This window comes from Pelophylax lessonae, assembly GCF_965119305.1.
Source record: "Pelophylax lessonae genome assembly, chromosome: 8".
Lineage (NCBI taxonomy): Eukaryota > Metazoa > Chordata > Amphibia > Anura > Ranidae > Pelophylax > Pelophylax lessonae.
The window spans coordinates 226050182-226065495 of record NC_138775.1 but is presented as its reverse complement, the minus strand read 5'-3'; the positions used below and the strand labels follow the sequence as shown (position 1 = coordinate 226065495).

The 15314-nt window shown below is 41.2% G+C and overlaps 1 protein-coding gene across 1 annotated transcript in view; it reads left to right on the top strand.

Annotated features, from left to right (window-relative positions):
• The window catches only part of ARPC5 (actin related protein 2/3 complex subunit 5), a 19036-nt gene extending 4165 nt beyond the window's left edge, over positions 1-14871 (top strand). The window contains exons 2-4 of the mRNA XM_082266619.1: positions 2437-2507; positions 9801-9977; positions 14192-14871. Coding sequence (XP_082122745.1) covers positions 2437-2507; positions 9801-9977; positions 14192-14254 — 311 coding nt within the window. The 3' untranslated portion in view covers positions 14255-14871. The remainder of the gene's footprint in view (positions 1-2436; positions 2508-9800; positions 9978-14191) is intronic.
• Positions 14872-15314: the final 443 nt, after the last annotated feature.

Sequence of the window (15314 nt, the reverse complement as noted above, 5' to 3'; positions counted from 1 at the left end):
AGTGACAGTGACATTCCAACTGGCTGCTGTCCAATTCCATAAGAAGGGAACAGCATAGATGTTTCACACTAAGGAGAATCTAATGCGTTTCAAAATGTTACAATCTTCAGGTATTTTTCTACCACTTCTGCAATATATTACAGTTGCATACTATAAAAGATATATCACCAACATTAAATCAACATTAGTTGAAGAAGGCTTACATAATGTATATGACCCTTTTGGTTTGAGTGCTCCCACAGGCTAAAATATATGGATTTCCATGTTGTGTATTGTGGGAGACTAGATATAGTGAATGCAGGGCCCTGGGTTTAGTAACACTTCAAGGGCTCCTTCATGCTGGAGGGGTGGTAAAACCCCACAGCTGAGCCACCGTTTCACTGAACCCCCCCCCCCCCCCACCACCACACCTGCTTTAGCTGTAGGGGCATCAGCCAGGGGTGTACGCATGCAATATAAGGAACTATACCCCCCCCTGCAACTATATGCCCCCTTCCCCGAACGCGACCCATTCAAGTGAATGCAAGCGCCCTAGCAAGCGATAAAGTAGGCAGCGAGGAGGCAATACAACTTCTCCTCATCACTGGTCAAATGCTCCCTGAAGAGCGATCCAAACTTAGATCAGATCGCTCTTTGGAGTCCAAAGCAAGTGTGATCAAGCCCCTAGGCTGGATACACACTATTCAACTTTTGTTGTTTAGATTTACCTTCAACTATGTATTGCAGGGCCTGTCTGACTGCATACAAATTGTAAGTGTTTAGGTTTGACCTCATATTCTATGGTTTTGGTAAATCTAAAGGGAAAAAATCTAAAGAAAATTGTATAGTGTGTATCCAGCTTTAGGCTGGCCATACACTGTACTATTTTCTTCTATACTTTTCCTTTAGATTTACCAATACCATATAATATGAGGTCAAACCTAAACACTTAGCCTCCGTTCACATTAGGTCGCTCTGACTTAGGGGGCGACCTGTGAAGTCAATGCAAGTCGCCTCCAGGTCGCCGCTGAAGTAGTACAGGACCCTTTCTCTAAGTCGGAGCGACTTGTCGCTCCTATTAGAACGGCTCCTGTACTACATAATGGGAGCGTGACAAGTCGCGGTCCAAGTCGTACTAGTGTGAATGCGGTCTTACAATTCAAATGCAATGAGACCGGCCCTTTCACTACATATTTGAAGGTAAGGAAATTAAATGAGAAAATTGTATAAGGTATGGCCAGCCTTATTCGGTTTCTTTAAGACCCCGTTCACACTGGGGCGACGCTACTTGCTGGGGGTGACCTCACAGGTCGCGGTGCGCAGCTCGCACCGCGACCTCGGAGCGGCCGGCACAGACTTCATATCATTGAAGTCAATGCAGGTCGCTCCAGGTCGCCCTAAAGAAGCTCCGGACCCTTTTTCTAAGTCGGAGCGACTTGTGTCGCTCCTATTAGAACGGGTCCACAGCTACTCTATGGCAGGCGACCTGTCAGGCGACCAGGTCGCCTGACGGGTCGCCCCAGTGTGAACGGAGTCTTAATCTCCCTCACCTTTTTGTTGATTTTGAAAACAAGAAAACACTCACTTGTGAATCTAAGCTTAGGGTTGCCTTGCAGAGTCAGGGTGGAGCCAGCCTTGTATGCATTATCCCAGATGGGACTATAGCCCTATGTACATACGCTGCCTGTGCACGCACACACGAAACCTAGCAATGCTGCCTGTTTTGTTGTAGTCAAATGACTGCGGTTCCTGAGGTTGGCTCTGGGAGGGACTGCTGAGCGATCCAGAGTTAGTGATGAAGAAACCTCTGTATAATTTGTTTTATTGGATAACCATATATGAAAGTAAAAGAAGGCGTTTTTGGGGTATTTATATCAGTGGTAATGCAGCCAAGGCCCAAATAGACCTTGCAGTGGATTTCCTGACTGATACTAAGTAGACACACCTGGACATTTTTACATTTATAAAGTTTTGCAGAAGCTCAAACTATGCATTTGATGTCTATATAGGCTGCATTCACACCATAGTGGCAATTGCAGCAAAAAGGTGCCTTTGAAAATAATGGGAATCGCAAGCTTGCCCCGCATTTTGCGGCAATTTCACCCGTGCTCCGGAACGCCATGGTGTGAACGGAGCCCCTTAGCTATCGCCATGGAAGTCAATCAAACTGCACATGGGAATGTTCAGATTACAAATAAAAATACAAAGGCTACCAGCACTGGTACTGAGGCTTATGCTAGAGGTCATCCAATCAAACTTCCACGTTCCAAATGTAGAGCAATAATGAATAATTCAGAATTCAACGCAGATGACGGAATTGATTAACATTTGTCATGCACGGATTGTCCATGAAAGTGTCATCATGTATTATAGAAGGCACACCCAATGATTCTCTTTTTCTTCTTCTTAATATACCGTGTTTTTGTCCTTTTTGATTTCCTTAACGCTGGTGCACAGGGAACATGATGGGTGCTCTACATGCTGTTTTAAAGAATCCACCTATTAATACGAAGAATCAGTCTGCAAAGGTAAGAATCTCTCCAACAATTGTAAATAAAAAATACACACAAGTCACACCTGTCTTACTGGAGCAGTGTTAAGGAGCCATTCACTTGTGCAACTTGTCATGCAACTTTGGACACCATGTTTTCCAATGATAACCATTCATGTATGTGCAACTTAAAGTAGTTCATGTCCTACTTTCATGCAACTTGAGGGCCATAGACTTCAATGTTATCCTCAAAAGTTGCCTTAGGGCCCTTTCACACGGGCGCTCCGTATGTCCGCAAATCATCCTATTTTTTTTATTTTTTTTTTGCGGATGATTTACGGACATAATGTAAGTCAATGGCATTGTGGATGTCAGTGGAATACCATCCGCTGACATCCGATTTTCTTCCTTTCAGTTCTGTTCCATTTTTTTGGAACGGAACAGAACCCTATTTTTCCTCCGTTCAAAAAACGGAAAGGAAGCAAAATCGGATGTCAGCGGTGTCATCAGCTGACATCGGCAATGCCCATAGACTTACATTATGTCCGTATATCATCCGCAAACGGATGGGATGATATGCGGACATACGGAGCGGATGACACAAGTGTCATCTGCTCCGTGAAAAAAAAAAGTGCCGGAGCGGATCACAATGCGGTCCGCTCCGTGTGAAAGGGCCCTTAAAGTCATACCTTAATGTTCTACATTGCAACAGTTGTCCATTATCACTGGTTAAAGCCAAAGTCGTAGCAAAGTTGCATCAAAGTTACACTCCAAAGTCAGTGCAACTTTGTAGTCATACAAGTGTGAATGGAGCCTAAATTGACTAAAGTCACAAATGAATGCACTCACAAACTGAGAGACAGGTAGACTCAACACTATATTGAGATATAGCGAATAGTCTGACTTCAGCCATGCTAATGTTCCTGCATGGGACTGCAAGAGCTGCATCAGAGATTACCTTCTACACATCAGTGAAAGGAGGATTACTTTGGGGTTTTATGTGAAATGCAGGTTTCTCTTAGAACTACCAAAATCCATTACCTGAACACTACATCTGCTGAAAGTTCACATCACTCTGACAGTGGTGCACATGTACTGGCTGCTGCAGTAAGATACAAAAGCATGAATTTTTGGGAGGTGGGTCAGAAATTGGCTAAAGTTTAAATCATCTGTGATCAGCCTAATTCCAGGTTTGTACTCATCTCCTGCCCAAAAACAATCTAAGATACATCAGCTTGTCATACACGCTAGAATTTTCTTATTCCATTACCTTTTTCGATTTACCTTCAACTCTGTAGTGCAAGGGCCTACCTGATTGCATAAAAATTGAAAGGGTTTTGGTAAATCTAAAGGTAAGTTTTTTTTGTACAAGAAAATTTGTATAATGTGTGGCCAGTCATAGATTTATGCTGCATGCACTAAATTAATTTCAGACGAGCCCTGAAAAACAGGTTGAAACTCACTATGTGGGTGGCTGACAGCCACCTTCCGCCCGACACCTTTCAATTGAAAAATCAAAACCACAGGGCAGGACATTCAGTCAAACGGCAGCTGCATCCAATCAAATGCAGACGCTGTTCAGATAATTCTGACAGGTGCCAGCTGCAGCTGTCAGAATACCAAAGCCACAGTGGCAGATTCGTTTATCTGCAGTGTATGTATAGATTAACCACTTGCCTGACCGCCCACTGCACTTTTACTGTGGCAGGCTGGCTCGGCGAAACAACGTAGAGGTACGTCGGTCGCGGAAGTGGTGCTGGGGGGCGTGCATGCAGTGGCACGCTCTTGTCCCCTCTAGGCAGCAGGGATGCCGATCCATGGGACCAGCAGCCGCAATTGCTGCTGGGCACCCGCAATCATTCCCCCGCTGAGAGAGGACGGGCAGCTGTTGTAAACACAGCTGGCCGTTCTTCTCTCTAAAATGATCACGAGTGCCTGTGATCCTTCTATATAGGATCACAGGTGTCTGTGATCATTTCACAAGTTCCCCCCCCCCCCCCCCCCAGAGTTAGAAAAAACACTCCCCTAGGCTCACACTTAACCCTTTGATCACTCCTAGGTTAACCACTTCCCTGCCAGTGTCATTACAGAAACAGTGCATATTTTATCAATGATTACTGTAGTAATGTCCCTGCCCCCCCCCCCCCCCCCCCCCCCATTACTAGTAAAAATTAAAAAAAAATGGCAAATCTTTCCCCTAGTTTGTAGACACGATAACTTTTGTGCAAACCAATCAAAATACGCTTATTGTGCTTTATTTTTATTTATCTTTTTCTCACAAAATATGTAGCAGAATACAAATTTGCACGAAAACATTTTTTTTATTATAGCGCAAAAAAAAAAATTGCAGAAGTGATCAAATACCACCAAAAGAAAGATCTATTTGTGGGGAAAAAAGGACATGAACTTTATTTCGGTACGGTGTCACACGATTTTCCCGTTAAAGTACTGCAGTGCCGAATCGTAAAAAAAATGGCCTTGTCATTGAGGTGGCAAATCCTTCCGGTCCAGAACTGGTTAAATAAAAATAACCAATGCATATGCTGCATACCCAGCAAAAAGTTTTATCCTTTTTCTGTTTCAGACAACCAGAAATAGTTAGATGTCAAAAACAAACCTCTCTGCTTAATGGTTAAAAAAAAAAATCCCCAAATTTTCCAATAGCATGTGCTCCATGGCTCCTGCCTATACTCTCTCTCTGATGTCCCTTCAGGTTGGTGTTTGCATACACCCGGCATTTCTGAATGACCAGATTTCTTTCACAGAAAAGAAGCATAGTCATGTTTCTAAAGACTCCTTCAGAGCAGAAGCCTCTGCTATTGAGGAAGCGTCCCATAGAAGCCTGTAAACGTCTGTCTAGTGTTTGCTGCAGTTTGTAGACTAAAATGTGCTTCATGTGCATCCAATCAATGGAGGTTTGTCAGTTACACACTAACTTCTTCCATCATTGTTAGCTTGAACCTCTTTTTTAATAACAGCATGTTGAAACAAATGTAAACCAAAGCAACCATTTGGATTTTACTTACCGTAATGATTTAACAAGGAACCTAAATGGATCTGAGCACCACAGAACACCTCCTATTCTAATTTTTTTTAATATTCAAAGCAAACTTAAAACCCATCTATCTCTGTCTCCATGCTTTATTTTATTGAGAAATAATTTTGACTCCACCGGGACTCAGTACCAAGGTTCAGTTGGGGAAGAAGGAAAGGGGAACGAAATGGAGGAACGGGGATGGGTTGAGGGTTTGGGTTTTGATTTGTAACGATTTAATGAAATCTTGTGCTGGCCATACACTAGCTGAAAAATCATTAGAAAATCTGTCATTTGGTTTGTTTTTCGTCCAGTTAATGGGCACAAATAGAAAATCAGTTAAATTTTCAGAGCCGAAAAATCGAAAGAGCAGTTTGGAAAATTCTTCCAAACGATAAATTGAAAGGTTAATGTGTTTCTCGCCCGAACTGTTTGCACTAGGCATATGTGACAAACTGAACGAAAAACAGATTCATTTATGTCCAGTGAACGATTTATCATTCAAAATTCGGTCATTACATGATGGCACGATCGTTTGCGCTCATGGCCGATTTTTCGTTTTTTGAATATGAGTTTGAACGCTTTTTCGGCTAGTGTATGGCCAGCTTTAGATTGGTTTCTATGTGATATTTCAAATTACTCTGTAAGCTTAGGTTGTTAAAAACCTACTAGCTGTCTTACCTTCAGACTACAGCATTTTTTTACAGTGGTTTAGTTTGTGGCTAATGAGCATCCTGCTTAGTCATGTTAGACTACTGGACATTTCCTTCCTTTTCATGAGCCGCGCCATTATTGCATTTTATACTTCCTCCTATATTGTTTGACCAAAATGCCAACTCTGTGAAAACCTATTTGCTAAACAGTGTTTCTTACATTTTTCTATCTTATTTCTTTTAAGAGGAGCCTGGTTCACACTACTCCGACTTGGGACGTGACTCGTGCGACCAATTCGCCCCCAGTCGCTTGTCATTACAAATTCAATGTAAATTAATGAGAGCCGTCTTAATATGCACTACTGAAGTTGCTCCGACTTCAGAAAAGGTTCCTGTACTACTTCAAGGCGACCTCTATCCAACTTGTGCACATAGACTTCAATGGGAGTCGCTTCTAAGTCGCATCCTTATCTATTTTCAAGCGACTGTGATCAGACTTTCCAGGAAGAAGAAAAAGATTACCCAGGCATTCCCCATAGACAAAGTCGCCTATCATTTAAGTCGCGCTAAAAAGTCGCTCCTTCATGGGGCGACTTTCTGGTCGCGATAGTGTGAACCGGCTCTTAGTCCTGTGTGTGGAAATTTAAAGTTGGCAGCTGCAAAAACTGTTAAACACACTCACCTGTTCAAGGATCCAGCGCTGTGCTCGTTCAAGCTGGTTTCTTTACTAGTCTTTGGTCCCCGATTGCTGGCATTTTAACTGTTGGCAGCTGGCTGTGACTCCTTGTGGCTTCACAGCCGGGTGCTCACTGTGCATACGTGAGCCACACTGTGTGGCATGGAAGGGTGGGGACAAGAAAAGAGTTGAACTTCCCTCCTTTTGGGTGAAGTTTCACTTTAAATTTGCCAAGGAGAGCACAGGTGGAAAGGAAGCTTTTTAAAGGGAGGCGGGGCAGCTCCTGGAGGCCCAGATGGGGTCCTCACAGACCTATGTAGTATCCATGGGGACTGGCAGAAGAATTAAAACGCTGTTTTCCCAGCCTAGGTAGATCTACCTGGGCTGGGGCATGATTGCCTGGGCAACTGCCCCCTTCTCACATGGCCGAGGGCGAGCCCTTTGTCTCCAGCAGGGCACAGATCAGGTAGAGAAACGCACCATGCCAGCTAAATCCTGGCAGCCAGGGGAAGGAAGTCTGCAGCCAGTATGAGGGAAACCACATACCATCTGGTGCCTTGCAAAAAGGTGTGGAGTGGCAGGAGCTGTGTGCGAGGTGTCAGGTGTTGGTTGCATGTCTCCCCGCATGTATATGGTGTGGGGAGCGAAGGGGGGGGCCTGGAACACTGACAGCCATTATAAGAGCAAACAGTATTTACCAGTAGTAGTCTATTTACATGTTCTAGTCTAGTTTACAGCTAACCTCTGGGAATTAGACAAAACCTACCCTTGCAATTCCCCCCTCCTACAAGGGTTAAATACCGATTTTTACTCTAGCAGTGTACAGTGTATTACTCGTTCCCCTCCCCCCCCCCAAGCCCCTGCTCCTCGTGTATAATGCAAGGGCTAATGATTCTACACTGGATGACAGAGGGACTGCCCGCAGCCCAGGACTTGAGGACTGTACTTAAAGCCTTTCGGGTTTGAGGGATGAGGTAAGTAATACACCTTATTCTTGCACCCCCTAGGCTAAACAAACATTTAACCCTTGCAGTTTGAGGGCCCCACTGCAAGGATAGACTGTGTAATTTCCAGAGTTTAGCTTAATGGTTCTCCTATGAGTGCCCAAATCGTGCAGAGCACCAAATGCTGCCTGTGCATACTGTGGAATAATTCTTCTCAAGCCAGGGTGCCCCAAATCCCAGACTGCCGTAACCTACAAGTTTTGACACTTCAACCCAGTGTCAACATGCTGACCACGCCTCATGATTTGAATGCAAACTGGTACCAGTATACATACCATGATCAGCAGCTGGTGATTTTAGGCACCCAGCCTAAGGAAGAAATGTTACTAGAAGAATGTGCAGGTACCATTTGGTGCCTGCATTGTAATAGTCAGGATATAGACAGAAATATTTTAATAGAAAAGAATACAGCAGCTCCTTTGCAGGCCAGGACATGACAGCCTGAATAAAAAACGTTCTTCCACTGCATTATTCTGCTAATTGATAGCTTACCTTCCATGGCACTAGAGAAGATAATTACACATGCTCCTATTGCATCTTTTTCTCATAAGACCAGTTCACCTATGGCATGCTGATAATGAGCAGAGATATCCATGTACAGAAGTCATTCATTTTATTTTCTACACATGCTATACTATAAGAAGTATGGGACTCTACAGGAAGCTTTATATTTCAAAATTACATTGCTTTATGACATCAAGTAACCCTAAACTCTGCTGTGATCCGACTTGCTGTTAGAGGATGGCTATGTTCATTCTCCATGGTCCCACCGTGTGTAGGAACCTAACCACCCTCTCTTGCTTGCATCTGAGATGGTCTGGGAATTATGGGATGTGTATTCTAGTCTGCACATGACCAACTAAGGTGTGCTGCTTGTTCCAAGCAAATAGAAATGAGGGGGAAAAAGATTCAGGAGCTCGCAGAGGACAATACAAGGAGGCAGAAAAATACAGTAAGAAACCATTTCATGAAAAAATTATTACAGGGCCATTAAAGTGGTAGTAAATTGCAGCACAAATAAAGGTCCCAGGGCAGTTTGTTTTATAATTTATTATGACCGACTTGCCTGAAAACAAAGCCCTCCATCGGCACCCTGTCACCGCTGTAATTGCTTCCATCTTTACCCAATCTTCCTTATGGTTTTGCAGGCTTCGACCAGCCATGCTGGAGTTTTGAATAGATGGCACAGTCCATTCAGAGCCCAGTGCGCATGCTCTGGTGACATCACCAGCTGCTTTTAAAGTAAATGTCTCCTAAACGGTGCATGTTTAGGAGATATGTACTGTACATACAGTAAGCCTTATTATAGGTAATAGGTTACCTATAGGTAAAAATCAACAAAGGGAGTTTACTCACATTTTAGGTAGTGGAGGTATTTGGAATATTTTTTTGTGATGCTTTAAGAATGCATACTACTGTGACCTGAGCATCAATTGATCAGATCATTCAGTTTTAAATATGCACACATAAGGCCTAAAGTGTAAGCTGAATTTGGGCCTAAGCCATGGCACAATTTTTAATTATTGTTTCCAGATCTCCTCTCGGGCTCTGACCTTTCATAAGCTAATTCAAACGGTTCTCCCTTTGGGCTCTCTGGAACCAGAACCTTAGCTGGAATTCTGCTTGGTGGTAAAATTTGGTATTGCAGGTCTTCCAGTTTATAACTATTAATGGGTACATTTTACATGATAAAGACTACATATTGGTAGTCCACACTTTAGGCCAGCAGCTAGGTCCTAAACAATAAGTCGAAAAAGTAAAATAGAAATAAAATATAAATTAGTGTAATGTAAAAGTAAGCTTTTATTTTTGTTACTCCCAAGATTCTGCTTTTGATCACTCTGCTGGACTGTAAGAATTTGATCAAGAACTTCCAAATACTGAATACCCACTTGTAGATATTTGCTAACGAGAGTCTTCTGATTACCTATTTTCTAAATTCTGTTGATTTTCCTTATGACAGGATCGAGCGGAGAGCCTTGTGCTGAAAGTGCTGGTCTCGTTCAAAACAAATGAGATCGAAAAAGCAGTTCAGTCACTTGACAAGAATGATGTGGACCTACTTATGAAATACATCTACAAGGGCTTTGAGAGTCCATCTGACAACAGCAGTGCAGTCCTACTGCAATGGCATGAAAAGGTGAGAATCTAAACTGAGACTCCAGCAGTAAAAGAACCGTATGCTGTATGCTATGACTGTAGCAATCAATTCTCCACAATCTTTCATTGTTTTGACTAGTCTAAATTTGACAAATAGCATGCTAATTTGAACTTTTGGGTTAGCATTGCTCTTTGCACAGACTTTTTCATATTGGGCCTCATTCACACAGGGAAATTACATTCATGCCCTGTGCAGGGTTGTGTTGCGTGCATCCCTGTGCTGGCAGCCCCATTGTTGTCTATCGGGACACAGCGGCTGTGTCCCAATATGACGTCCAGATGCTTATTGCTCAAAAAGTACATTTACTCCTTTCCAGGCAGATTTGGAAGTTTTTGACCCAATAGACTTCACTTAGAATGCTGGAAAAATGCATGTTGTACCACAAGACTCTTCTGCACAGCACCTCACTCCTAAAATGTACAAAAAAAGCTTTTAAAATCGCCTAAATGTGTAATGATCAGGTGTAAATGTAGCCTGACACCTGTTCTGGGAAAATTGACCAGCTCCTATAGTGATTACCTCCAACATTTTTATTTTCGGTGGTCCTTGCGAATGGATGGAGGGGTGGACTGAGGGCCATTAGTGAGGAAACCATGTTTTTTATGTATGTGTTACTGCATCTCCACCTTTCACTTTACACCACTCGGAGCTTGAGCTGCCATGCCTAGACAATATCAAGTTAGAAGGATTTTGGGGTGTGCCCAGCCTTATACAGTATTTTATGTTGACTTCAGGTGGTACACCAGGCTAGTGTGGAAGTAGGGTTAAGGTACAGCGGAGCACCTTGGGGGGGGGGGGGGGGTAGTGGTTGTTCTATAGATACATGTATTCTTTCTTACTTGTTTAACCAGCAATGGGCAAAAGTTCTCGGAATCCAGTACGGTTTGTACATTTAGGGTTCTGAATGCTTATGCAAAAATAACCAGTTGGACTGTAACTGCATTTGAGCTTGTGCAGTTTTATGGGTAGTTTATAGTCCTTATAAATTCATATCTCCATATTGATAGAGTGTAAAAGTGTGTTTTTTTTTTTTGTTTTTTTTTTTTTTGTTTTTTTTTTTTTTGTTTTTTTTTTTTTTGTTTTTTTTTTTTCTCTCCTTGCTGATTGGTTTTCATACTTGCTGAGTCAGAACTAGGCAATGTTTACTGTAATTTTTGAGGAAGGTACAACTGGGCTTTAAACTTGTCTGGCTTATTAAACCGTATTCACTTGCGGTAAAGTTGCATACAATCGTGAAAAAAGTACACCCCACGGAAATTGACTTTTTGACCCTAAAGGTGAACATTAGATCTTTGTTTGAACATTACCTACTGATAACTTGAGCAAATGATGACAGGTGAAGTTGATATGGTGTATTGATTTTCATGATCTAAGTTAACAATGTGTCATATGGAAAGAGCAAGTACACCCTACAACACCACCACTTCAAATTCATGAAATTAGAATCTGGTGATCATGCCAAGATCAATAGAGCTCTCTAAGGCCTCATAAGGTTCTGGACGCTTATGAATCTGGCAGGGGATTTAAGAAGATCATCAAATTAATTGAGAGGTCATTCCACAGAGGGGAAAAATTACCTAGATTTCCAACAACTTGTAATTTGACCAGGATTGGTCTGCTCAGCAGGTTCCACCTAGGGTGCGGACGGGTCCTAGGCCTCAAGGAGCACCACCCAGACCATTCCTAGTGTGTCCTCAACTATTGTGACTGAGACCTCATCATGGCTGAAGCAAGGAAACAACCACAGCCTAAATATGAAAATGCCACCCTGCATTTCTTCCCTTATTTCTCTCCCGGGCTTCAGAGGTGTAGGCAATTGGCAGCTCCACAGTATGTCTCCTTATCTCAATGAGGCTTATTGTGGAGCTGCTTGTGTAATACATATTGGGTTCATATCTTCCCATTTTCTGGTGAGTGGGTATGAGAGAGGGGAGCACCGAGTGAAGCACTTGACACATTGGAGAGCACTTTTTGTTGCACAACAAGCATAGAAACATAGAATGTGTCGGCAGATAAGAACCATTTGGCCCATCTAGTCTGCCCAATATATCTGAATCCTATGAATAGTCCCTGGCCCTATCTTGTATGAAGGATAGCCTTATGCCTATCCCATGCATGCTTAAACTCCTTCACTGTATTTGCAGCTACCACTTCTGCAGGAAGGTTATTCCATGCATCCACTACTCTCTCAGTAAAGTAATACTTCCTCATATTACTTTTAAACCTTTGCCCCTCTAATTTAAAACTGTGTCCTCTTGTGGTAGTTTTTCTTCTTTTAAATATGCTCTCCTCCTTTACCGAGTTGATTCCCTTTATGTATTTAAATGTTTCTATCATATCCCCTCTGTCTCTTCTTTCTTCCAAGCTATACATGTTAAGGTCCTTTAACCTTTCCTGGTAAGTTTTTTCCTGCAATCCATGTACTAGTTTAGTAGCTCTTCTCTGAACTCTCTCTAGAGTATCTATATCCTTCTGGAGATATGGCCTCCAGTACTGCGCACAATACTCCAAGTGAGGTCTCACCAGTGTTCTGTACAGCGGCATAAGCACTTCTCTCTTTCTACTGCTTATACCTCTCCCTATACATCCAAGCATTCTGCTGGCATTTCGTGCTGCTCTATTACATTGTCTTCCCACCTTTAAGTCTTCTGAAATAATTACTCCTAAATCCCTTTCCTCAGATACTGAAGCACTTGTCACTTTATTTGATGGGCTGTATAGAATTCATTCAGTGAATGAAGCACCTGACACAGTGAAGAGCAGTCGTATGATATTTGCACAAGCACTTGTCACTTTATTTGATGGACTATACAGGATTTATTTATAATTGATTTAATATAGTATATTTATTTGAGAATGTACAACTTTTACTGTCACATGGCACTTCAAATACTGTTATGTCATTTAGATATGTTTGCACTTTTTAATATTGGTTTCTGCAGAGTGGTGGTCATTGTGAGGGGACAACCACCATTCTATAATTAGCACATTAACATTTCGTATACTATTGCACTTTATGTATTCATTTTATAATCCCTATAGAGGTATATTAGTGACTAGGTTAAATCATTTTAATCTTGCACAGTGACAGTGTTAGGATGGCATATATTTATTTTGCACATTTATTGGTTTTGATTCACATATCATTAGTGAGCAGCACTGATATACACATATATATATATATATATATATATATATATATATATATATATATATATATATATATATATATATATATATATATATATATATATATATATATATATATATATATATATTTACATATCATCTCCTTATCAGCGTTCTAAGGCAATGGCTTTCTTTCTTTCTTTCTTTCTTTCTTTCTTTTTTTCTTTTTTTCTTTTTTTCTTTTTTTCTTTTTTTCTTTTTTTCTTTTTTTCTTTTTTTCTTCTTTTTTTCTTTTTTTCTTTTTTTCTTTTTTTCTTTTTTTCTTTTTTTCTTCTTTTTTTCTTTTTTTCTTTTTCTTTTTTTTTTTCTTTTTTTCTTTTTTTTCTTTTTTTCTTTTTTTTCTTTTTTTCTTTTTTTCTTTTTTTCTTTTTTTCTTTTTTTCTTTTTTAAGATTTACCTTCACATCCTGTCCTGTAGCCAAACAGAAAATGAGAGGCAGTCACTGCAAATTAAGGGAATTTCTAGGGGACCCCCAGGTCACCAGAACTAGTGTCCCCATTGATTGGAAGATTCCCCTCAATTTTTCTGGGGTTAACCCAAAATATGGGATTTTATTTTTTACTTTCAATGATCGAGGTAAACAGGACAAATTGCTGCTGTTGTAGTCTATGTTCGTTAGACTCATTCCCTCTAACATATATTCTAATCCTTCTCTATCCAAAACTACAAAAAAAAGTTTTGCATTTAGTTATACTTTAAAATTTACTTTTGATGCCAAGAGTGTACTTGCTTTTTTCCACAGTAAACATTACATATTTTGATATTTGTTAACTAAATGATTGAAAAGGAATTATCTTTTTTTTGTATTTTAGCTGTAGATATTGTATGAACAAAGATAGATAGATAGATATAATGCTTTTTTTGTTAAAATCCACAATGTGCAGACTGTGCCCAATTTTTCACATAATGAAGTCTTGCAAGTATTGATTTCTCATTAAATATAAAGCAACCTCCTTAAGACTTTTCTGATGATTATTTTTTCCTTTGAATTGTTTTCTTTGCAGGCTTTGGCCGTTGGTGGAGTGGGTTCTATAGTCCGGGTGCTGACTGCCAGGAAGACGGTTTGAGTGTTCAGCTGGTTACGATCTATTGAAGAGCTGGTGCCAAGACCAAAACCCTGAACTGCAGCAGCCTTGCTGTGGCCGACCAACCCTCTCTATCACTGCCCATTTTTTTTTTTTCTCCCTCGCCCTGTTTTATTTTTGATACACTTTTGAAGTCTGCAGTACCTGTGAGAGTGTGCTGTGAGTGCAGTGCTTTGTTGATATGAGTGTTAAATTATCAGTACACGCCCTCAATGAGCTGGGCTCTATTGAACAACCATCACCCTTCTTATTTGTACAGGTTGCAGTGATATCTGCTTCTTGGTGAATTGTATTGCGCCTTATAACCTCATTCTTGTCAGGGCTTATTCCCCACAGCTTGGCTCCCAAAGCTAGCTGAAACCCACTCCCTTTACCCCCTTGCTGCTGCCACACCCCCTACAACCCCCTCCCCCCACTATTTGGTTAGTTTTCTCAGGGGTGGCATTTTGCAATCTAAGGATTTTATATCATGAAACATCTTCTTCCAGAGACATAACTAGGGTCACCCAATGCCTATTTTGGCAGCACCTGGATTGTATCCAACACCCTCAGGTCCTAGGTGTATAAAGGGATAAATTATGCAGTAAATATAATCTCTCTGCTGCTGTGACCTCTTGGGTTCCTTTCTTTAACCAACAAAATGAGGTCTTGTCTACTTCATGTTCACCAGTCATACACACAGTGGAAGAGCCGTTTTAGTGGGTCAGGTCAAACACAGACTGGCATTATGGGTTGATATTGCAGTGCAGTGTTGCTGGTTGGTAATAAATTGTTGGACTGGATAATATGCATGTACCCATTGCTTGCAAAATGGCCACCTTCTCTGTGTGTAGGAGACATATGTCTTCTTCTTTAAAGAAACAGTAGTGTGTAATTATAAAAGAAATAAATGGTTTGCACTTACAGCTTTTGGTAGACTATAGATCAAGTTCTGAACTTTTTTGACTGTGGGCTATTTCAGATTGCAGAAAAGTATCGGCATAAGCTTGTACTGCTCCTCTACCTGTGACCTTGGTCATCATCTGCTCCAGTGGAAAAAAGG